At 34.1% G+C, this 25,474-nt stretch overlaps 1 protein-coding gene across 4 annotated transcripts in view; it reads right to left on the reverse strand.

The window, feature by feature from the left end:
* LOC140633284 (ankyrin repeat domain-containing protein 26-like) overlaps positions 1 to 25,474 on the reverse strand; it is a 114,963-nt gene that overhangs the window by 36,263 nt on the left and 53,226 nt on the right. For all 4 annotated transcript variants that reach the window (XM_072825607.1, XM_072825610.1, XM_072825608.1 and 1 more), the window contains 9 exons: positions 17,991 to 18,024; positions 17,510 to 17,651; positions 12,727 to 12,940; positions 10,868 to 11,051; positions 9,974 to 10,111; positions 6,835 to 7,791; positions 5,195 to 5,347; positions 1,580 to 1,650; positions 894 to 987 (listed from right to left, as the gene is read on the reverse strand). In XM_072825607.1, coding sequence (XP_072681708.1) covers positions 894 to 987; positions 1,580 to 1,650; positions 5,195 to 5,347; positions 6,835 to 7,791; positions 9,974 to 10,111; positions 10,868 to 11,051; positions 12,727 to 12,940; positions 17,510 to 17,651; positions 17,991 to 18,024 — 1,987 coding nt within the window. The remainder of the gene's footprint in view (positions 1 to 893; positions 988 to 1,579; positions 1,651 to 5,194; positions 5,348 to 6,834; positions 7,792 to 9,973; positions 10,112 to 10,867; positions 11,052 to 12,726; positions 12,941 to 17,509; positions 17,652 to 17,990; positions 18,025 to 25,474) is intronic.

Below are 25,474 nucleotides of genomic sequence, written 5' to 3' on the forward strand. Positions count from 1 at the left end.
TTGGTAACCACTCCTATAAAGGAGGGTATGAATGGCATGATAATCCTGTACTGCTTGGTAAATAGTTATATAGTTTTCACTACCTATCAATGAGCTGGTATCCTGGATTGCACATTAATCTTTTCTGAGATTGAATTGTTAAATCTCTGAAAGCCAGATTAACTCGAGGGAATAGAAAATAATTAGTTGCAATGAATGCTAGGAGCACTGTGTTACTATGTAAGGTCCTGACTGAGCAGTCATTTCTACTTTTTCACTGGCATTTCTTTTCTTTTCAAAATCCAACAAAGACAAAACTACGTTCCTTTGAGAAAAATGTTTGTATAATTACCTAGTAGTCATTCTTTTTTTTTTCCTAGTAGTCATTCTTAATGAAGACAAGTTACAAGTTTGTAATTACAAATCACTACAAATTATTAGTAAAGTAATCCATTCTCAAAATCTCAGTAAAGGGTTTAGATTATAAGAGAAATTCAGAATTCAAGATCAAATTATTTACTTAAAGTTTGGGGAATTTTTAAACATATTGAAAAATATTAACAGGGACGCAGACATTAGTATACCAATATTCACAGCAGCATTACTAACAACAGCTAAGAGGAGAAAAACCCAAATGTACACTGACAGGTAAACAAAATGTGATATATATAAAATGTTGCTTTGTTTAGGCTATCACAGTCTATTTTATTAAAGTCTTAACTACAAAAATTATTGATTTATGAATTCAGTGAACTTTATCTATAAAGAGGAATTATACCAATAGTAGTTAAGTAGCAACAATATGAATATTTTTATGAGTGAGAATGTTCATATTATCCAAAATGTTCTTATACACTACTACTAGAGAAATAAAACTCCTTCTCAGTAGGACAGAAATTAAGAGACTGACTTACCGAACTTGGACTTAACAGGTCTTCCTGAAGCTGTTCAATTTGGCCTGCTTGCTTCTTGATTGTAACTTTTAACTTGGCATTTTCAACTTCAAGCCTAAAATGCATATTTTAAAATATTTATTCTCAGACACAAATTTTAAACATACCACATAATTTCTAAACAAACATCTAAAGGTCTTACATAAATTTTTTAATTTTTATTTATTTATTTATTTATGATAGTCACACAGAGAGAGGGAGAGGCAGAGACACAGGCAGAGGGAAAAGCAGGCTCCATGCACTGGGAGCCTGACATGGGATTCGATCCCGGGTCTCCAGGATCGCACCCTGGGCCAAAGGCAGGCACCAAACTGCTGCGCCACCCAGGGATCCCGGTCTTACATAATTTCTTAAAAATTTAAAAAGTAGATTTGGCAATTGTGCCATTTTTCTGGATGTATTTCATAATTAATGTACAAAATTTAAAGATCATAAGCAAAAATTATGCATTTCAATATCACGCAAAGCTGAAATTTTTACCCAGCTAAACAATGATGTATTTATCATAATGGATATATTTCTTATACTATACTACTTATCTGCTTTATAAATACTCAAGTTATTTTCTGTGCTGCTTTAAATTATCTCTGCCTCTCTGTGTGTCTCTTATGAATAAAGAAATAATCTTTTTTTAAAAAAAATTATACTTTTGTATGTGATCTTGTGACTTCTCAATACATCCTACAGCCTCTGTATATCGATCCTGTGCTTCACGTAACTAAAAGAGAAAAGAAATACTTTTAACTACTGACAATCTAGTATAAATCATAACCTGTTAAACAAAATTTCACTGGACATAGACACTCTACATACTGATTTATGGTTACAGCAGAATTGTACTGCTACAATAGAGACCTATATCTACAAAGCCCAAAATATTTACAATCCCTTTACAGAAAAGCTTACTGACCACTCTTCTAGTATTAAAACATAACATTTTTAATGTTTTTAAATTATGTTTTATCAGTAGATATACATATTTATATATTGTTCAAAGGAGGAAAGACAGGAAATTACCTTATAGTAAATATTTCTAATTTTCTATTCCCAGCACCACAATTATAATTTTAAATATTCACATTTATAAATGACCATGGTTATCCCAGTGATTATAAAAGTTAACATGCTACTTTCAGTGACAATCAGATATTTCAAGTAATAGTATAAGAGGCAGTATCTTAGTAGGAAGCAGAATATGCCTGGATCTGAATTCCCAACTCCTCTGGGTATTAGCTGTGTGACCTTAAACAAATTATTTCAAATTTCTGCATCTCACTTTCTTCATCTGTAAAATGAAGATAATAATAGTATCTACCTCATTGTGATGCTGGTAAGATTAAATTAGGGAATATACATGAACTACTTAGAAGAGTATGTGGCACATACCAAATTCTAAGTGTCTGCAATTAGCATTATTGTTGTTGCTGTATTTTATGTTTTAACAATACTTGATATTTTAGGCAGATAGCAGGCCAATGGAAGTACTCTCTTACACAAGTTATATTGAAATCATTCTTCATACTACTTACTGAAAGTGGTAGCAAATGGGGAGCATGAGGCCCAGGATGTAGCCTCAGAACTCCATAAAAAATTTCACTAGGGATGCTTAGGTGGCTCAGTCAGGCATCTGCCTTGGGCTCAGATCATGATTTCGAGGTCCTGGGATTGAGCCCCCCCACATTGGGTTCCCTGCTCAGCAGGGAGCCTGCTTCTCCCTTTCTCTCTGCCCCTCCCCCTGCTTGTGCACTCAGGCACCTTTACTGTCTCTCACAAATAAAATCTTTAAAAAAAAAAAAACCTTTTACCAATTCCACTAGCCAATGGTACTTTCTTCCACTTACAATAATTTTAACTTACTTCCTCTCTATACTACTCAATGAACAATACTCATGGACTATGGTGCAAACAGTAACTCCTAGACTGATTGTTAAATAACTTACATGACCATCAGAGGCAAGGTAAAGCCACTGACATGGAAATAATGGACTCTTGCTAAACCAATGTTCCCAAATTGTTTCATGTTCATATTGTTTATCTTAGCAACTGTTTATGTTAGAGGGCTTTAGCAAGTACTCTGATGAGTAGAGATTTAGGCTCTGTGGTGTGGCATATCAGAAAAACTGTCCCTAGAGGCACCTGGTTGGCTCAGTTAAAAGAACACCTGACTGTTAACATTCAGGTCTTGTTCAAGCCCCACAGTGGATGTAGCAATTACATAAACAAATAAACTTAAAAGAAAAGAAAACCTGTCCCCAGAACTTTATAGTTGGTAAAGTGCTGTAAATCTGTAAATCTCAGTTCTGGCTGCATAATGAAGGAAGGCATATTTAGACTGTTTTTCCATAATGAAGGCGGGAAAAACAAGCATCTGTTTGAATACATTGCCTTATCAGATTAAATGCTTTTAGTTTTACATTTAATTGCTTAAAATACATTTAGGATACAGCTTTGTTATGTCAATGTTTTTCTATCAGAAATTACGCTATGTATAAAGTACTTAATTTTATCCTAAAAACTAAGTTAAAATATTCTTAAATTTATACAAGGATAGGTGTCATACATATAAATATAAAATATTTTCCCTCTTAGATACGTTTGTACATAGACAAAATTGTCATTCATGAAAAAAATAAAAACAATGTAAAATAAAGGACTAAACTGGTCTGTACAGACTGGATAACAAGAGTGAAAAAAGTATGTTCAAGGGGAGTTAGAATAGTTAAAGAAAGCCTCTTGGAGAATAAGAGACAATGAGCCAGGTCTCAATAGTGTAGGATTAGGCAAGAGAAAGGGAGACTAAAAAAACAGAAAGGGTAAAATGAATAAAAGGCTAAGAGATGGTAAAATCAACCTAATTAACTCAGAGGATAAAATCTGATGGCAGAGAAATACAAACAGATGTCCAGACAACAACTAAATCAATGTTCACTGCAGCATTATTAATGGCCACAAAGTGGAAATAACCCAAAGGTGCATCAAATGATGAATGAACAAGGGCTTTAGCCTACAATGGAGGACTGTCTGACCATCAAAAGATGAAGCACTGACATATGCTAGAACACAGGTGAACCCCAAAAACAGGAAGTGAAAGAAGCAAGTCACAAAGGACCACACATTGTGTGACTCTCTTTATATGAAATATTCACAATAGGCAACTCTATAGAGACAGGAAGTAGACTCTTGGTTGCTGCAGGTCAGGGGCAGCAGCTAAGGGTTTCTTTCTTTTTTTTTTATTTAAAAGAATAGTTTTATTGGTGTTCAATTTGCCAACATATAGAATAACACCCAGTGCTCATCCCGTCAAGTGCCCACCTCAGCTAAGTGTTTCTTTTCAGGGTGATGAAAATGCTCTGATGGCAGTGAGAGTCGCACAACTCTATAAATGTACTCAGAGACAACTACACATGTTAAATTGGTAAAGTGTATGGTAGATGTATTATATCTCAGTAAAGTTTTAAAAAAATCCAATGGCACCACCTAGATAATTTTCTTAATTCTCTCTTTTGGGTGTATATACTATACATCATCTGAAATTTTCCATGCATTTATAATATATCTAAAAGGAAAAGAAAACGATGGAAATGCCTCAGTTGCATTAGTCATAAAGTAACCTTTCTGTAAAAGTTATCCTGAAATCAGTACAGAGTCTATATCTATCCATAAAAGTGAAGATGAGAAATAAGATGATTTTCCGAAACATTCCATTAATATCTTCTGATTTTAGCTAGCTCGCCTCATCATGGTAATAGAGATATTATTAAAAAGCATTGTTTAGGGCACCTGGGTGGCTCAGTTGGTTAAGCATCCACCTCATGATTTCAGCTCAGGTCATTGTCTCATTGGTGGTGGGATTAAGCTGGCCTGGGGCTCTGTACTCAGCAAGGAATCTGCTGGAGAGTCTCTCCTTTTCCCTGTGACCCCTTCCCACTACACATGAGTGTGCATGTATGTGCATTCTCTCTCAAATAAATAAATCTTTTAAAAAATTTGTTTAGCAGGAAAAAAAGTCCCTCAATTTGTGTGAATAATAATTGCATAAGTCTCAACTTTCCTAGTAAATGCTATAAGCAAAAACATATAACACAGATAGCAGAATGGAAAGTCAGAATTTAATAAATAAGTGCATGGTGAAGACACTAAAATTATGCTAAATTAAAATGAAAATACAAAACAAAGTGGTCCATGGAAATTAGCATTCTACAACACTTTATATTATTTAACAGCTACAGACAAACTGTTGACATGTTATATTTAATACATACCTGACTTTTGATTTGATCTAATTTCTTCTTTAAATCCTGTACCTCATCTTCTAAATTAATACGATAATGCGATGTAACCTCCAATGAAGCCTCTGACATAGATTGTTTTTTCAGGGCATCAGCCAGTTCTTGTTGAAATTGTCTCATAACTACCTAATAAGACACTTCTGTTACTGATTTTATAAATGATCTTATTATTATGTTAATAATATGTAATTCTAACATATGTACTTTATCACCACATACATCAACTCACCTTCTTTTCCTAAAATGTACACACTGCTGTTTATTGAATTTGGCTAAAGATACAAAAAGTGTTACCCTCCTGCTTAGTCAGTGTTATGTTACTTAGATAATTATTTCAACCTCACTACCCATTCTTTGTTGATGAATTTGCAAAGCTTCCCAGCCTGCTGAAGTCTCAAAAAGAAATCAGTATATAAGTGAGACTAGCAGTGGTAAATTCTACATTAATGAAATGTTTTCTCTCTTTTTTATTAGAGGCTTAAATTAACTTCCAAGTTCTTCACATAGTCAACCCTTTGCTCAAAACCTTCCAATAGGTTACTATCTCAGAACAAAAGTGAAGTCATTCTAATGGCCTTCAAGCCCCCTACATAACCTGGCTTCTACCTCCCTCCTTGACCTCAGCTCCTAGGGCTCCCTTCCCTGCTCATGCTCATTCCACTCCTGCTACACAAGAATCCTGCCACCCCTCAGTAGCTGGAAATGGAGATCCAGGGACAAATCAATAAATCACAAAAGTATAATTTTCTTTGTATTGGAAAAATTTATGCCCAAATGATAGTTAATTGAGTTTTGAAATGAGCAAATTATTTGAGTTATTTGAGTTTTGCTAAAACTCACCACAGTTATCCCAAATTATGATTTGATGAAAAATAGATGCCTTCAAAGAGTCAAAAGGTCATAAGAATAAATGATTTGAGAGTAAAAAATTAAATTTATATAAATAAAGATAAAAGTATGCTAACCAAAAATGTATAAAAGGCTACCAAAAGAAAAGTACTGAGATACAGTATCTACACTTCAGTTCATGTGACAAATCTGGAATTAGCTGTCAAATTAATCCACTTAATTGAACTTCAATTTCAAAATACTCATTTAGGTATGAGCCTTTCCAGTTTTCTGTTCATCATGGTATTAAAATGTGGTGACAATAACTACAATTATTTTAGTAGTATTAACACTAAATTATTTTTTTAACACTCAATTACTAATATCAGCCTACTTTTTTAAAAAATTTATAACTTAACCTCTTGAAGTTTCATACATGACATGGCATTTTTAATCAAATTAAAGCACCTCTTAGGTCTAATTTTTATTTGCTGGATACAAGTACGCTGACTTACACTCTCTATATTTTTTATGCTCAACTAGATTCAAAATTGAGCCATAATCAATCAGGTCATGAACTCAGGGTCATGAGTTGGAGCTCTGCACTGGGCATAGAGCCCACTTTGGATTCTCTCTCCCCACTCCCACTTAGGTGCAGGCACATTCTTTATCTTCAAAAAAAAAAAAAAAAAAAAAAAAGAAGAAGAAGAAGAAGCCATAATCAAGCATTACTTTGAATTTTCTCTCAGGAAGCTTGAAAAATATTTGTCTTTCTGAATACTTACTTCCCTTTCTTCTTTCTCCTTCTCATACTTATATATTCTTTCTTTTAAATGGTTACATTCAGTGATTAACTCCTTATTTCTTTCTTGCAGTATAACACTTTGTTTTTCACTTTCAGCTTGAAGATTTCTTACAATAACCTGAAACTGGTCTTGGATATCAATTACAGTCTTTTCTTTACAGTCAACTTTGCTGTAGGCATCATCTATTTGCTGTCGGAGCAACATATTTTCACTTTGTAGTTGAGATAATCTCTCTTCTAAGGATCCCTGCTTTCCAAAGTATTTATTCACTTTACTTTGCTCATTTTGATACTTCTGTTCAATTTCCTTCTTCTGACACTGGGTTTGTTTTAGGTTTCTTTGTACATGTTCTAAAGCCAAAGTCTTTTCTCTGAGAGCATCTCTTGTGTGATGCAGCTCAATTTCTAGGGTATTGAATTTACTTTCAGCTTTAGAAAGTTGCTGAGAAAGCACCTCATTGTTATCTTTTAGGTTAGACACATCAAAGTTCATTTTGTCCTGTAAACGAAACCACTCATCTTTTGCTCTCTGGAAAGCAAGTTCTAGGTCTCTTTTTGATGCCTGACTTTGATCATGATCTTGTATAGCAGTAGCAAGTCTAGCTCGGTATGATTGAATTTTTGCTTCTAGTCTTTCTTTGTTTTGCTTTTCATTGTCCAGTTGAGAGTGTAGCATTGTATTCTCAGTTGTCAGAACATTGAGCTGTCCAGTATATTGGAATACTGTATTTGTTAATGTTACCTCATTCAGTTTTATGGTCTTTTGAAGACTGTCATTCTTTTCTTTTTCAATTTCAATGTCTTCACAATATTTCTTTTCCTTTTCCTGATTCTGGTTCCTTATTGTGTCTATTTCCAGTCTTAGCATGGCAATTTCATCCTGCAACATGCGGTTTTTATGTAACAGATCTTTTGCTTTTTCATGAGTAGGAGAAGCCTAAGTAAAATGAGAGTCTTTTAGTTGGAACTCAATAAAATGACATCATGATTTTCTCTGAAATTAAAAAATAATCTCTGTTTATACAATGAATAGGTTGCAGTAAGTGGATATCCAACTAGAAAAACATAAAGTTGGATTCAAGCCTCAAACCTTTATACAAGCATAAATTCCCCAAAGTTCAAAAATGTAATTGAAGACAATGAATGCATGAAAGGAAAAAAGAAATCATGACAAAATTCTAAGAATCTCAGAATTGGAAAGGTCTTTCTCTGATTTACAACAAACTCAGAAGGCCTAAAAAAAAAAAAAAAAAGACTAATATATCTGACTACACTAAAATTGAGTTTACTCTCTGATATCGAACACAGTCCACAGGAAAATACTTAGCTCTGCATATATTTGGACAGATTAATTTCCTAAAATTATTTTTTCCTGAGAATATTCCATAGATGTTCTACTTTTGTAACATTTCTATAGTCAGTTATAAGAATTATATCTACTGATAAATGACAAATCTAGGCATCATACTATAAACACTTCTGCATACATTAATGATCTCTTTTAGTTATCATAATTCCAGAATGGGGAGGTTAAAAATACTAAGTGAGCTGCAGGACTTTCCCCAGGTCTTCGTACTCCATTACTAGTGTTTTGCACCAAACTGCAGCTACTTCTCTAATGTAAAACATAAATACAAAAGAAGCCTTATATTTCAGGAGTGGCTGGGTGGCTCAGTCAGTTAAGCCTCTTCCTTCAGCTCAGGTCATGAAAAGGTCTTGGGGTCCTGAGATTGAGCTTCATGTCAGGCTCCCTGCTTGGCAGAAAGCATCCTTTTCCCTTTCCCTCTGCCTGCCACTTCCCCTGCTTGTACTCTCTCTGTCAAATGAATAAACAAAATCCTTTAAAAAGAAGCCTTATATTTCAAAATACCAATGCCAAACAAGGTAAAATTTATACAGCTCCTAAAATATCACGAGATTATCTGTGGCTGCAATAAATTTTATTTCCTCTTCAGATGTTTACACTGGCAATAAATGCAAAATAGGGGAAAATACACTGAGCTATTTTATTAAGAACAAAATACTAATCAGTAAATTTTCATTAAGTATATATTACAGCATTTGATTGTTTCAAAAGCTCCTTGTAATGAAATTGGATACTACTTGGAGCAAATTGTTAACTTTTCACAAAAGTACGAGCCTAACATCCAAAGTAAGGTCTCTGAACAGGCTATACTTTTCCTCCTGTTCATCAGTGGAAGTGTGAAACTAACCTCTCTATGAATATAGAGGTGGTGAAGTAATTGCCAAAACTAAAACCTATGTTGTTAATAGCAAGAGTTTTGAGCTTATGGAAAGCTCATCAATTCCTATGGAAAATAATAAAAACCTCTTCTTCAGATAAGGATATTATGAATGTCACTATTTGACCCTTGTAGACAAATGCATTTAAATTAACTAATGAAAAATAAGGGCAGCCTTGGGTGGCTCAGCGGTTTAGCGCCACCTTCAGCCCAGGGCATGATCCTGTAGACCCGGGATGGAGTCCCAAGTCAGGCATCCAGCATGGAGCCTGCTTCTCCCTCTGCCTGTGTCTCTGTCTCTCTCTGTGTCTCTAATAAATAAAAATTTAAAATTAATTAAGTAATTAACTAATGGATCAAAATGCAACTCCCCTCACTTCACTCCCCAATATATATATACTTTATATATACTGTATATGTATAAAAAATATTATATATTTATTAAATATTGTATTAATATATATTTATCGGGATCCCTGGGTGGCGCAGCGGTTTGGCGCCTGCCTTTGGCCCAGGGCGCGATCCTGGAGACCTGGGGTCGAATCCCACGTCGGGCTCCCGGTGCATGGAGCCCGCTTCTCCCTCTGTGTCTCTGCCTCTCTCTCTCTCTCTCTGTGACTATCATAAATAAATAAAAATTAGAAAAATATATATATATTAAATATAAATTAAAAATATATTTTAGAAATATATTTATATATTATATATATACAAATATATACACATACTTTATATTTTCCTCTATACTTCCCATGATGTACAGTGTTGTTTTTTAAAATAAATATACATATATGGAGAAAAATAATAATTCCAATATACAGATATATACATACAAATACACACACACATGTACTTCAAAATAACTAAAGAAAATACCTCAGAATTCATTTTTGTATGAGATATTTCTATTTCCTTTCGTTTGCAAAGGTGATTGTTTAGAATTCCATCTTGTAATATTCTGGCATTCTGTTCTTGAGAGAGTTGCCTCTGAATGTCATTTCGCTCTTCTATAACCTAGAAACACATTTTCATTAGGAGTTTGGATCATATGATTAAAATAAAGTCAAAAGCCTTAAGAAAACTTAAAAAAAGTCTTCAAAAGTAGTCTTTTAAAACAAGGATTTTTATCCTGCATGAATAATTCAAATTTTAATTGAAATGACAGCTAAATGTGTCATAGAGTAAAAATATAAGTAGACATAGTATTGTGAAATAAAATTTCTTTATAAAACATTTAACTAGTTTCATCATGGTCTCAAAGCAATTTAGCCTCTATTTTAACATAAAAAAAATCCAAAACTGGGGCACCTTGGTGGGGCTCAGTGGGTGAAACATCCGACTCTTTTTTTGGCTCCGGTCATGATCTCATAATATCAGGGTTGTGAGATTCAGCCCCAAGTGAGGCTCTGTGCTCAGACCAGAGTCTGCTGGAGATTCTTTTCCCTCCCTCTTGCTCTACTCTGTCCCCCTGCCCATGCTCTGTCTAAAAATAAATAAAATTCATTTTAAAAACAAAGAAAACGAAAGCCAATATTTATTGGCTTTTATCTCAATTTACATTCAATCCCTTCATTGAGAAAATATACATACAACATATATGAGAAACCAAGAATTCCAATAAGGTAATAATTTTAGCTATAAATATAATGGTTGTTCCTATTAGGATAAAATTAAATTTTTAATCTATTTCAAACCTAATAATATATATTAAGTCAAAAGGATATTATAAGAAATATTGATGGAAATATAAAATTCTTGTCAAAAATTTACCTGATTCAAATTGTTTTTTACACTCTTCAATTCCAGGTCTAGTGTTCTAAGATTAAGCTCAAGTTGTTGTTTCATTTCGACTTCTTTACTATATTGCTCTTCTTTATTTCTTAATTGCTCCCTAATTTTTTCATATAACATATCAGCACTTTTTCTCTTTTCTTTTTCCTGTTTTAAGGTAAATCTGCAAATAAATGTGTTCATTTTAAAATGTGTTTTGTTAGCAATAAAAAGTTTATTTTATAATCTGGTTCCAAACATGTTGTTTCATTATCCAAATGAAATTTTTATGTTCTCAATTTTTTTCCTTTCTAGGGCTCATGTTTTTAATTTCTCACTTCAATCTCTTCCAAAGGATAGACATAGATATATATACAGTTGAAAAGAAAGAATGAGAAAGCATTATACCATTTAGTAACTTTTAGTCAGTAATAACTCTGGTAGTTGTTGTAAGGAAAGGAATTCTGAAATTATTCAGGAAAGATAGAGTTGAAGATTACCATTTTCCCCACATAGTCATAATTACTCTTCAAATAGGATAGATAATTTAGTTACTAACTAAAAAGAGAAGTTACTGTTTATCAACAACTTTATAAATTCACTAGAAATAAATTTTTACTTCATAAAACATCAAAGGTACCTCTAAAAATAATCTACAGTGTAAGACAGCATCTGCACATGTTGTTTACACAACATACACCTGCAGATTACTGTGATCCAGCAGTAGACTAGGGAGTCTAATATTTATTGCCCCATACTTTTTATGGTTCTTCTTTTGCAATATTCTCAACCTTATTGATTATTATAAATTTTATAAATCATTTGAAAACTCCTTTTAGAACACAGGATCCATATTAATTAAGAATAAAGAGTAATATGTGCTTTCAGCATAGACTTTTGAAATAATTTTCTTTACATGAGAGAAATGTTGAAAACACTTAACCATTAATCATTTTCCATTTTACTTAATAGCCCCTGCATATGTTAAGAATAAACCCAAGTTTAAAAATTTTTTCTGTCTTGAGAAAAATTGACCATTTTACACTGTTGGTGGGCATATAAATTATTATTTTTTTAATTTATTTATTTATGATAGTCACAGAGAGAGAGAGAAAGAGGCAGAGACACAGGCAGAGGGAGAAGCAGGCTCCATGCACCAGGAGCTCGATGTGGGATTCAATCCTGAGTCTCCAGGATCACGCCCTGGGCCAAAGGCAGGTGCTAAACCGCTGCGCCACCCAGGGATCGCATATAAATTAATATAAACTTTCCTGAAAACAATTTTAAAATATGGATCAGAGACCTTCATTAAAAAATTTATACTTTAACCAAACAATACTACATTAAAGAACTTATTCCAAGTAACCAAAACTGTAGAAACAGAATTAAATAAGACATTCCTTATAGCATTAAAATATAGAGAAATGAAAAAAAAATAGAGAGAAATGTAAAACAACCAAAATTCAATTTGTTAAATAATGAGGTCTCCATATGGTGAATTTCTATATGGTCATTAAAATTATGATTTGGAATATACATTAAATTGTTAGAAGTATTCACTGTTAAGAACTTGCTATATTATTTCAAAGAAACTCATACTTCACATTACTAAAGAAGTTTTCTTCCCTATAAAATCCCAGAAGGCAAATTAACAATTACAAAACTTCTCCTACACAACTATAGTATAAAAGTAAATATTTTAAGGGGTTCCTGGCTGGCTCAGTTGGTAGAGCATGTGACTCTTGATCTCATAGCTGTGAGTTTAAGCCCCATGTTGACTGTGGAGCCTATTATATATATATAAAAAAAGTAAATAGTTGAAATATTTCCAATATTTCCTTAAAACCAGGATGTCATACCTCAAACTGCAGAGTTCTTGTTCCCATTCCACTTTTTGATGCTCTAACTGTGATTTCATTTCTTTTGTTTCTGATAGCTCCTTTTGTAGTCCATTAATCTTATATCCCATTTTTTTAATTCTTCTTATAAGTTGTTCACAGTCATTTTTTTTAAGTTCTATTAATCTTTCATATGAAAGAATTGCATCCTGGATTTTCAATAGACTAACAGAATCTACATCAGAGGGAAAACAAAACCAGAAACAAAATATATGAGGTATCTGGGTGGGTCAGTTGTTAAAGCATCCAACTCTTGGTTTTGGCTCAGGTCATGATCTCACGGTTTTGGGATTGAGCCCAGCATTGGACTCTGCATTCAGCACAGTGTCTGCTTAAGATTCTTTACTCCCTCTCTCCTTCCCCTTCTGTTTCTCTCCCTCACCCCCTGCTCATTCTCTCTCACAAATTCATTATTTAATAAAATAAAATATATGAGTACTTTTTGCATATAAAGGACTGTGTATTTTCACATTCATTCATTCATACATTAAACAAATATATATTAAGTAACTTCAACATAAAGATATTATAGGGGCACCTGGGTGTCATGGGATTAAGCTCCATGTTGGGCTCCCTGCTTAGTAGGGAGTCTACTTCTCCCTCTCCCTCTGCCTCTCTCCCTGCTCATGCTCTCTCTCTCTCTAATAAATGAATAAAATCTTAAAGAAAAGAAAACATAATCAAAACCTTTCTAAACTTAATGAAAACTATAATCTCACAGATCCACAAAAGATCTGGCTAGGAGAGAAGAAATGGAACTAAACTATTGTAATTTTTTAAAAGATTTTTTTAATTTATTCATGAGAGACATGGAGAAAGGCAAAGACACAGGCAGAGGGAGAAGCAGGCTCCCCGAGGTAGCCTGATGTGGGACTTGATCCCAGGACCTTGGGATCACAACCTGAGCCTAAGGTAAAGGCTCAACCACTGAGCCACCCACATGTTCCCTATTGTAATTTTCTTAAACTACATATGATGTGGTATAACATTACAAGAAGGTGGACTGTGATACTGGAGTCATATGCTTTAAACTCTAAAGCAATCACTAAAATAACATTACAAGAAGGTGGACTGTGATACTGGAGTCATATGCTTTAAACTCTAAAGCAATCACTAAAATAACATTACAAGAAGGTGGACTGTGATACTGGAGTCATATGCTTTAAACTCTAAAGCAATCACTAAAATAGCAAAACTAAAGAATTATAGTTATGTAAGCAAAGCACATCCATATGTATGTATGTATGTATACGTATAAATTAACTCATAAAAATTAGTTGATTAATCTAAAAGAAAGCAGAAAATGAAGAAAATGGGAACAAAGTAGATAAGGCAAATGGAAATCAAACAGGATGAGAAATTCATATCAACTGTATCAATAATCACATTAAATGAAAATGGTCAAAAAAAAGAAAGAAAATGGTCTAAAAGCCTCAATTAAAAGGCAGACTGTCAGAATGGATAAAAACAGTAAAAGCCAACTATATGCTGCCTATAAAAAACTCACTTTAAAGGTAAAGACACAAATTTGTTACAAGGACAGAAATATGATATACCACATTCACACTTGACAAAAGAAGGCTGAGCTTGAGTAGCAATATTAATACCAGACAAAATAGGTTTCAAAGCAATATATATTATCAGTAATATTTAAGGTCATTTTTTAATGATAAAGGATCAATAAATAAGCATAACAAACCTAAATGTTTATTAATCTATTAATAAGGTCAAAATACATAAGGCAAATATCAACAGAACTACAAAGAGAAACAGGCAAATTCACAAATATGGTCTAGGATTTCAACAGGCAGAAAACCAGCAAGGATATAGTAGACTTGACCACCACCATCTTTCTCAAGTATCCCATGGAACATTTCCCAAAAGAGATTATATTCTGGGTCATAAAATAAACCTTAATAAAAGGGTAGTCAAAAGGACTGAAGTCATGAAAGTGTGTTCTGTGACCACAAAGTAATCAAATTACAAATCAAGAACAAACATATCTCTGGAAAACACTCAAATATTTGCAAACTAATTAATGCACATCTAAATAACCCCTGCATCGGGGTACTGAGGTGGCTCAGTTGGTTAAGTGTCTGCCTTCAGCTCAGGTCATGATCTCAGGGTCCTGGAATCAAGCCCCATGTTGGGCTTCCTGCTCAGGGGAAGAGGGCTTTCCACTGCCACTCTTGCCCACCTATGCTCTCTCTGTCTCTCTGTCTCTCTCTCTCAAACAAATAAAATCTTTAAACAACCCTTGGGTCAAAGAAGTAATGAAAAAAAGAAATTAGTATTCTGTACTGAATGAAAATAAAAACACAATATGCTACAAATTTCTGGAATCCTCCTAGAGTAGCACTTATCTCAACATTTATAGCACTGAATGTATCTATTAAAAAACAAGAAGGTGCCTGTGTGACTCAGTCAGAAGTGGCTGCCTTTGGCTCAGTCATGGTCCTGGAGTCCTGAGATCGAGTCCCACATCAGGCTCCCTCCTCAGCAGGAACTCTGCATTTCCTTCTCCCTCTGCTCTTCCCCTCCCTATTGCTCATGTTTTCCCTCTCTCAAATAATAAAATCTTTTTTTTAAGTTCTCAAATCAATGACCTTTAGCTCCACCTTAAGAAACCAGTAAAATAGTAGTTAAAAAAAAAAAAAAAGTTTGAAACGTATGGTTATATAGAAATCTGACAGAATTTTTTTAAAAACTACTAGAACTAATAAATGAACTCATCAAGGTTGGAGGATATAAAATCATTACACAAAAATCAACCATATTTCTAATATACCAGCAAAAAAACCAAAAAATTTAAAATATATTATTACAACTTCTTTGAAAAATAAATAATCACAGGTAATATCATAAAAGATAGGCTTATACACACTAAAAACTATAAAATATTGCCAAGAAAATTAAAGAACACTTCTATAAATGAAGAGATACACTCTGTTCAAGAGTTGAAAAGTTCAGTATTGTCAAAAAGCCAATTCTCTCCAATTAATCTGTAGATTCAACATAATCCAAACCTGATTTCCAGACCACCAGTGGTTTTGTTTCTGTTTTTGTTTTTCTTAGAGAATGACAAGCTGATTCTAAAATTCATATGGAAACACAAAGTATGAAAGGATCTAGAATAGCAAAACAACCCTGAAAAGAAAACTGGAGGACTAACACCACCTGATTTCAAAAATTATTACCAACTGGTAGTAATTAAAACAACATGATTTTGGTGTAGATAGGGCCAGAGAGATCAATGGGAAAGAACAAAGTCCATAAATAAACTCATACATATATGGCCAACTGATGCAGACAAAGATGCAATGGCATGAATTGGAGAAAATAGAGCCTTTTCAATGAATACAACTGGATATTCACAAAAGAATGAACTTGGGTCCATACTTTGCATCATAAATAAAAAAGAATACAAAACAGATCACAGATCTAAATTTAAGACCTAAAACTATAAAACTTTGTTTTTAAACTGCAAAGATTCTAATATAAAGCATGAGATAAGACCTTTGATGTTGTGCTAAGCAAAGATTTCTTAGATCGAAAGCAAAAATCCATAAAACAACAAATGGATTAACCAAACTTCATCAATAAGAAAAACGGCTCTTCAAAAGACACTGTGAAGAGAATGAAGAGTTACAGACTGCAAAAAAATCTTTGCAAAAACAATATAGGTGATAAAGGAACTGTATGTAGAATACACAAATAATTCTGAAAACTCATCAAATAAGAAAACAAGCAACCTAATTTTTAAAATGACAAAAGATTTGGACAGTTCAAAGAAGATATACAGATGGTAAATAAGCACATGAAAGTATGCTCCACATTATCAGTTATTAGGGAAATGTATATTACAACCATAATTATATATTATATATATATATCATATATATATATATATATATATAACATACCCATCAGAATGGCTAAGATTTAAAAAACTGATAAGACTAAGTGCTCATGAATATATATGGAGGAATTAAAAGCCCTCATACGCTGCTGGTGGGTTTAGAAAAAGTACAATTATTTTAGTAAATAATTTGGCAGTTTCATAAGGGAATATAAAGGGACATGAGACTAAAGAGTGATGGATATGTTAACTGTCTAAATTATGATTATGTGTATACATGTCAAAACTATCAAATTGTACACTTCATACATGTGCAATTTAACTAAAGCTGTTGGAAAAAGAAAACCTCTATTATATGAAAAAACATCTAAAACAGTAGCTGAGACAGAAATGGAAAGACAGATAGGAACCAATACAAGATGATGCTAGCAGACTATGATCTTTCACCTCATAGCATTAGTAATAGCTAAGCTTTAAGCAAGGGAGTAACACAATGAAATGTAAATGTTTAAAAATGTGTGGTAATTATGGTTGCAGTGTACACCAAGATCCTGAGAGGTGGAATGGCAGGGAAAACAGTCCTGAGGTTAGCTCAGTAAACTAGGAGAAAAATAATGGTAACCTGACCTTGGGTGAAGGCACAGAAGAGAAGCAGAGTTCACTAACACATCAAGTGTGCCATTCCCACATAGACAACTACAGTGGAAATTATAGTTCTTTGGCTGAGAGTATTCAACAGGTCTCTATTTTAATAAAAAACATATTTCTGAGATGAGTAGCTCTATAACACATCAGTGTTGTGTGGCACAGCGCTAGATGAGATGTGCACATATTACTACAATCATATACACAGAAAAAGGCTTTATATTTATACAACAATCCTACCTGTACAATCCATGCCAAGTTGTTCAATGAGCAACAGGGAACTCTTAAAATCAGAGTAATGCAACTTACAATCCTCTGAAGGTGCTTCAGATGACTGAGTTAAGTCATCAAGGTGTTCCACAGAATTCATTTGCTTTTTGACCTATAAATAAATAATACTATATCAAAATGTCATCCAAATATTTATAAAATATACTAAGTGTACAGAGATGATAAATATCCATCTTTTTATAAAAACAAAAGCATAGGTAGTTTTTAAGTGAACTGATTTTTATCAAAAAGACATTTATCAATAATTAGTGTTTCTGAATTTTTTGACAGTAAATGTCTATACAACAAAGGAAGATTTTCTATTTTTTTTCACTATGTCTTTCATAAAGTAACTTTTTGCCATGGAATAATATTTCTGATAAATATGAAATATCAAATAATAAAATATATCATAAATGAAATAAAATTATACATATATATTTTTTTTTACCTTGTTCTTTTCCTTAGACATTTTCTTTGCAGGTCTAGAAAAACAAATGATTCTTTTCAGGCAAATATTAAATATTTAAAATACAAAAAATATTTAAAGCATATCTAAGTAATATTAATGGTAATATTAACAAAGTATTAAATTTAGATCAAGGTGGAAAAAGTAAAGGAAAATCATATTACTTGCATTATTTGATGGGGTAAATATATTACATTTTTTGTTGTCATTTTCAATAAAAAAGTTTTTACTGGCACTAAATCAATTTGAAAAGTGCAAATTAACTTTTTTTATGAAAGAAACCCTTTTTAAATAATCATGATATTAGTGTTTTGAGGTTTTATTCTGTAACTTCTATGCATTATTTTGAACACTTTACATATCCTAAAGGTATTTTAAGCCTTGCACCAGTCCTATGAAGTAGGTAATTATATGAGGTATTTTACACAGGAAGAATATGAGGCACAGAAAATCTAAAGAACCTCCCCAAGCCCGTACAGCTGGCAGGAGCAAACCACCCAGAACTCAAGTGCAGGAAATGTCTTAACAGATACCCAAAGATTGGGATTGTCCCCTGCATATTTTTCAGACCATGATGCTTTGAAACTAGAACTAAATCACAAGAAGAAATTTGGAAAAATTCAAACACATGGAGGTTAAAGACCATCCTGCTAAAAGATGAAAAGGGTCATCCAGGAAATTAGAGAAGAATTAAAAAGATTCATGGAAACTAATGGGAATGAAGACACAACCATTCAAAATCTTTGGGATAGAGCAAAAGTGGTCCTGAGGGGGGAAATAAATTGCAATATAAGCATCCATCCAAAAACTGGAAAGAACTCAAATACAAAAGCTAACCTTGCACCTAAAGGAGCTGGAAAAGGAACAGCAAATAAAACCTTCACCCAGCAGAAGAAGAGAGTTAATAAAGATTCAAACAGAACTCAATGAAATAGAGACCAGAATAACTGTGGAACAGATCAACAAAACCAGGAATTGGTTCTTTGAAAGAATTAATAAGATAGATAAACCATTAGCCAGCCTTATTAAAAAGAAGAAAAGACTCAAATTAATAAAATCATGAATGAGAAAGGAGAGATCACACCAATGATTCACTATGACCAAGTGGGATTTATCTCCGGGATACAAGGCTGGTTCAACACTCATAAAACAATGTGATAGATCATATCAGCAAGAGAAAAAATAAGGACCATATGATCCTCTCAATAGATGAAAGAAAGCATTTGACAAAATACAGCATCCATTCCTGATCAAAACTCTTCAGAGTGTAGGGATAGAGGGAACATTCCTCAGCATCTTAAAAGCCATCTACAAAAGGCCCAAGGTAAATATCATTCTCAATGGGGAAACACTGGGAGCCTTTCCCCTAAGATCAGGAACAAGACAGGGATGTCCACTCTCACCACTGCTATTCACCACAGTACTAGAAATCCAAGCCTCAGCAATCAGGAAACAAAACGAAATAAAAGACATTCAAATTGGCAAAGAAGAAGTCAAACGCTCCCTATTCACAGGTGACATGATACTGTACATAGAAAATTCAAAAGACTCCACCCCAAGATTGCCAGAACTCATACAGCAATTCGGTAGTGTGGCAGGATACAAAATCAATGCCCAGAAATCAGGGGCATTTCTATACACTAACAATGAGACTGAAGAAAAAGAAATTAAGGAGTCAATCCTATTGACAACTGCACCCAAAAGCATAAGATACCTAGGAATAAACCTCACCAAAGAGGTAAAGGATCTATACCCTAAAAACTATAGAACACTTCTGAAAGAAATTGAGGAAGTCACAAAGAGATGCAAAAATATTCCATGCTCATGGATTGCAAGAATGAATATTGTGAAAATGTCAATGGTACCCAGGGCAATTTACACATTTAATGCAATCCCTATCAAAATACCATGGACTTTCTTCAGAGAGTTGGAACAAATTATCTTAAGATTTGTGTGGAATCAGAAAAGACCGTGAATAGCCAGGGGAATCTTAAAAAAGAAAACCATAGCTGGGGGCATCACAATGCCAGATTTCAGGTTGCACTACAAAGCTGTGGTCATCAAGACAGTGTGGTACTGGCACAAAAACAGACACAGAGATCAATGGAACAGAATAGAGAATCCAGAAGTGGACCCTCAACTTTATGGTCAACTAATATTCGACAGGGGAGGAAAGACTATCCATTGGAAGAAAGACAGTCTCTTCAATAAATGGTGCTGGGAAAATTGGACATCCTCATGCATAAGAATGAAACTAGACCACTCTCTTGCACCATACACAAAGATAAACTCAAAATGGATGAAAGTTCTAAATGTGAGACAAGATTCCATCAAAATCCTAGAGGAGAACACAGGCAACACCTTTTTTGAACTTGGCCACAGCAACTTCTTGCAAGATACATCCATGAAGGCAAGGGAAACAAAAGCAAAAATGAATTATTGGAACTTCCTCAAGATTAAAAGCTTCTGCACAGCAAAAGAAACAGTCAACAAAACTAAAAGACAACCTACAGAATGGGAGAAGGTATTTGCAAATAACCTATCAGATAAAGGGCTAGTGTCCAAGATCTATAAAGAACTTAGTAAACTTAACAGCAAAGAAACAAACAATCCAATCATGAAATGAGAAAAAGATATGAACAGAAATTTCACAGAGGAAGACATAGACATGGCCAAGAAGTGCATGAGAAAATGTTCCGCATCACTGGCCATCAGGGAAATACAAATCAAAAGCACAATGAGATACCACCTCACACCAGTGAGAATGGGGAAAATTAACAAGGCAGGAAACAACAAATGTTGGAGGGGATGTGGAGAAAGGGGAACCCTCTTGCACTGTTGGTGGGAATGTGAACTGCTACAGCCACTCTGGAAAACTGTGGAGGTTCCTCAAAGAGTTAAAAATAGACCTGCCCTATGACCCAGCAATTACACTGCTGGGGATTTACCCCAAAGATATAGATGTAGTGAAACGCCGAGACACCTGCACCCCGATGTTTCTAGCAGCAATGTCCACAATAGCCAAACTGTGGAAGGAGCCTTGGTGTCCATCGAAAGGTGAATGGATAAAGAAGATGTGGTCTATGTATACAATGGAATATTACTCAGCCATTAGAAACGACAAATACCCACTATTTGCTTTGACATGGATGGAACTGGAGGGTATTACACTGAGTGAAATAAGTCAATTGGAGAAGGACAAACATTATATGGTCTCATTCATTTGGGGAATATCAAAATTAGTGAAAGGGAATAAAGGGGAAAGGAGAGAAAATGAGTGGGAAATATTAGTGAGGGTGGCAAAACATGAGAGACACCTAACTCTGGGAAATGAACAAGGGTTGGTGGAAAGGGAGGTGGGTGGGTTTTGGGGTGACTGGGTGATGGGCACTGAGGGGGGCACTTGGCGGGATGAGCACTGGGTGTTATGCTATATGTTGGCAAATTGAACTCCAATAAAGAAAAATTTAAAAAAAAAATGCTGAGAGTGAGAACCACACACCAAGAATACTTTACTCAGCAAAATTATCATTCAGAAATCAATAAAATCAAATCGATTAATTTGATAAATAATAGAATGAAAAAAATTATATGATCATTATATGTGTAGAAAAAACATTTGACAAATTCAATTTCTTTTCATGATTAAAAACTCCAAATAAATTGGGTACCAAAATGTCACACCTGAACATATATGAGAAGCCATAGCTAACACCATATTCAGTGGTTAAAAAAAACTTAAGGTTTTTCTTCTAAGTTCAGAACAAATCAAAGCTGCCCACTTTAACACTCCTAGATTCAACATGGTCCTCGAAGTCATAGCCAGAGTAGTCAGGCAAGAAAAGGAATAAAAGGCATCCATATCAAAAAAGAAGAAATAAAACTGTCTTTGTTTGCAGAGGATATGATTCTATATGTAGAAAATCCTGAAGACATCACCAAAAAGCTGTTAGAACTATTAAAGATGAAGGATATAAAATCAATATACGCAAATCAGTTATATTTCGATACACTAAGAACAAAATATCTGGAAAAGAAAGAAAAAGATCCCATTCACAAAAGCATCAAAAAAACCAAAATACTCAGGAATAAATTTAACCAAGGAGGTGAAAGATTTGTACACTAAAAACTAGAAGACATTGATAAAAGAGACACAAATAGGAAGAGGTCCTGTTGTTTATGGATTGGGAAAATTAATATTTTTAAATACCCACATCATTCAAAGCCATCTACAGATTCAATGCAATCCCTGTCAAAATTCTAGTGACAATTTTTTCAGAGAAATAGAAAAACTATTCTTTAATTTGTATGAGACAAAAAAGACCCCAAATAGTCAAAGTATTCCTGAGAAAGAACAACAAAACTGGAAGCACCACACTTCCTTTTTTCTGTCACAAAGCTATAGTAAGTCAAAACAGTATGGAACTTGCATAAAAGCAAACATAAAGACCAATGAAATAAGGATGCCTGGGTGGCTCAGTGGTTGAGTGTCTGCCTTCGGCTCAGGTAATGATCCCAGGGCCCTGGGATTGAGTCCCACATCAGCCTCCCTACAGGGAGCCTGCCTCTCCCTCTGCCAATGTCTCTGCCTCTCTCTGTATCTCTCCTGAATAAAAAAAAATCTTTAAAAAAAAGACCAATGAAACAGAATCAAGAACCTAGAAATAAATCCATGCATATAGTCAACTACAAGTTGATAAGGGAGCCAAGAATATTCAAAGGCAAAAAGATAATCTCTTCAATAAATGATGCTAAGAAAACTGGATATTCACATGCAAAAGAATGAACCTGAATTCCTAACTTACACCACTCACAAAAATTAACCCAAATTGGATTAAAGATTTTAAATGTACAGCTTTAAACCATAAAGCTTCTAGAAGAAAAGAGTGAAAAAGCTCTCTGACATTGATCTTAGCAATGATTTCAGAAATGGCATCCAAAGTACAAGCAACAAAAGTAAAAACCGTGGAACAACCAATGTTTCTTTCTGCACAGCAAAAGAAACAAGCAACACTCCAATTCCATTCACACTGAGCATAGGGGAAGGGCAGGAAAAATAAGATAAAAACAGAGAGGGAAGCAGACTGTAAGAGACTTTTATTAACTGGGTCACTCAGTCAGTTAAAATTGCATCTGCCTTTGGTTCCAGTCATGACCTGGGTCACTCAGTCAGTTAAAATTACATCTGCCTTTGGTTCCAGTCATGACCCCACGGTCTTGGGAACTAGCCCTGCATAGGGGCTTCCTGCTTAGCAGGGAGTCTGCTTCTCCCTCTCCCTCTGCACCTCCCCCTGCTTATCCTCTCTGGCTCTCTCCCTCTCTCTGTCAAATAAATAAAATCTTAAAAAAGAAAAAGAGAGAGAGACTTAACTATAGGAAACAAACTGAGGGTTGCTGGAGAGGAGGCAGGTAGAGAAGATGGGGTAAATGGGTGATGGACATTAAGGAGAGCTGTTGTGATGAGCACTTAGTGTGCTTATATGCAAGTGATGAATCACTACATTCTACCCCTGAAACTGATAAAACAATATATGTTAACTAACTTGAATTAAAATAAAATCTAAAAAAAAAAAAAAGAAAAAAAGAAAAAAAAAGCAACATAATTAAAAGGCAACTTACAGAATGGATGAAAATATTTGCAAACCACATATATAAAAAACGGTTAATATCTAAAATATAAAAGGAATTCATACAATTCAATAGCAAAAAACAAATACTTCAATTAAAAACTAGGGAAGGCACCTTAATAGACATTTCCTCAGTAGATATTCAAATGGCCCATGGTACTGTTGTTGGTACACTTTCGTATAAATTGGTATAGCCCCTATGCAAAGCAGTGTGGAGGTTCCTCAGAAACTAAAAATAGAACTATCTTATGATCCAATAATCCCATTTCTAGGAACATAGCTGAAGGAAATGAAATCATTATCTCAAAGAGATATCTGCACCCTATGTTTATTGCAGCACTTTTTACAATACCCAAGACATGGAAACAACCTAAGTGTCCACCAGTGGATCCATGGATTTAAAAAATGTGATATATATTTACAAAGGAATATTTTTATCCACAAAAAAGAAGGAAACTCAGCCATTTGTGACATAAATGAACCTCGAAGGAATTAGGCTAAGTGAAATAAGCCACACAGAAATACAAATACTCTATGATCAGACTTGCATGCAGAATCTTAAAAAAAAAAAAAAAAAAAAAAAATCACAGAAACAGACTGGTGGTTGCCAGGAGTAGGAAGCTGTGGGAAATAGGTAGATACTGGCAAAGAGTACAAACTTCCCCTTACAAGATTATTAAGTTCTGAGGGTCCAAAGTACAGGACTGTGATTACAGTTAACAAAACTATATCATATATTTGAAAGTTGCTAAGAAAATAGATCTAAATGTTGTCATCACAAAAAAGAAATGATAACTATATGAAGTGACAGAATTAACACTATTATCATTTTACAATATAAAAGTGCATCAAATTAATACAGGCATACCTTACACCTACACTGTTTTATGTCACTTATAATTCAATTTGGAAAAATTCAAAAATACTCATATGTAGTTATATGTCATTTGAAAATAGCAATAATCTGATTATTTTATTTTAATTTTGTTTGAAAATAAAATGATTTGGGGGCACCTAAGTGGCTCAGTCGGTTAAGTGACTGCCTTCAGCTCAGGTCATGATCTCAGGGTCCTGGGACTGAGCCCCCTATCAGGCTTCCAGCTGAGTGGGAAGTAGGCTTCTCCTTCTGCCTCTGCCCCTCCTTCCTGCTCCTGCACCCTTGTTCTCAATCTCTCCCTCTCTCTTCAAAATAAATAAATAAATAAATAATTTAAATAATATTTTAAAGGGAAAAAAGAAAAGAAAATGGTTTGGTAACTTTTGCATACTTTTACCCTAGTATCTAATCCTAATACGAAAAAGCTAGATTTAAGGGATGCCTTGGTGGCTCAGCGGTTGAGCGTCTGTCTTTGGCTCAGGGCATGAGCCTGGTCCCAGATTGAGTCCCATGTTAGGCTCCTTGAGAGGAACCTGCTTCTCCCTCTGTCTGTGTTTCTGTCTTTCTCTATGTGTAATGGATCAATGCCATCTGGCCTCACTCACCAACCAAACAATGTCAGCTTCTCCCTCCTGAAAGATAGCCAATATGGGACAAAATCACTCTGATACACATGCCTTGAGTGCTAACCAATCAACAACAGTTTTACTCACATTATCATTTGCTTCAGATGATGACAAACCATTTAATTCTCTGAAAGTCTCCCAAATCTTAAACTCTACTTTTCCTGAAACCCTATATAAGAATTGAAGACTAAAAAAAAAAAAAAAAAGAATTGAAGACTACTCTGTCAGAAAAGACAGTAAGTGATCAGCATAGTTCCCTCTTATTAAGCAATAAATTCCAACTTCATCTTTTTATTTCAGATATTGAGGGCTCAGAATCCTTTGGAAAGTTTTTAA

The sequence above is a fragment of the Canis lupus genome, chromosome 5 (genome assembly GCF_048164855.1).
Source record: "Canis lupus baileyi chromosome 5, mCanLup2.hap1, whole genome shotgun sequence".
Taxonomy (NCBI): Eukaryota; Metazoa; Chordata; class Mammalia; order Carnivora; family Canidae; genus Canis; species Canis lupus.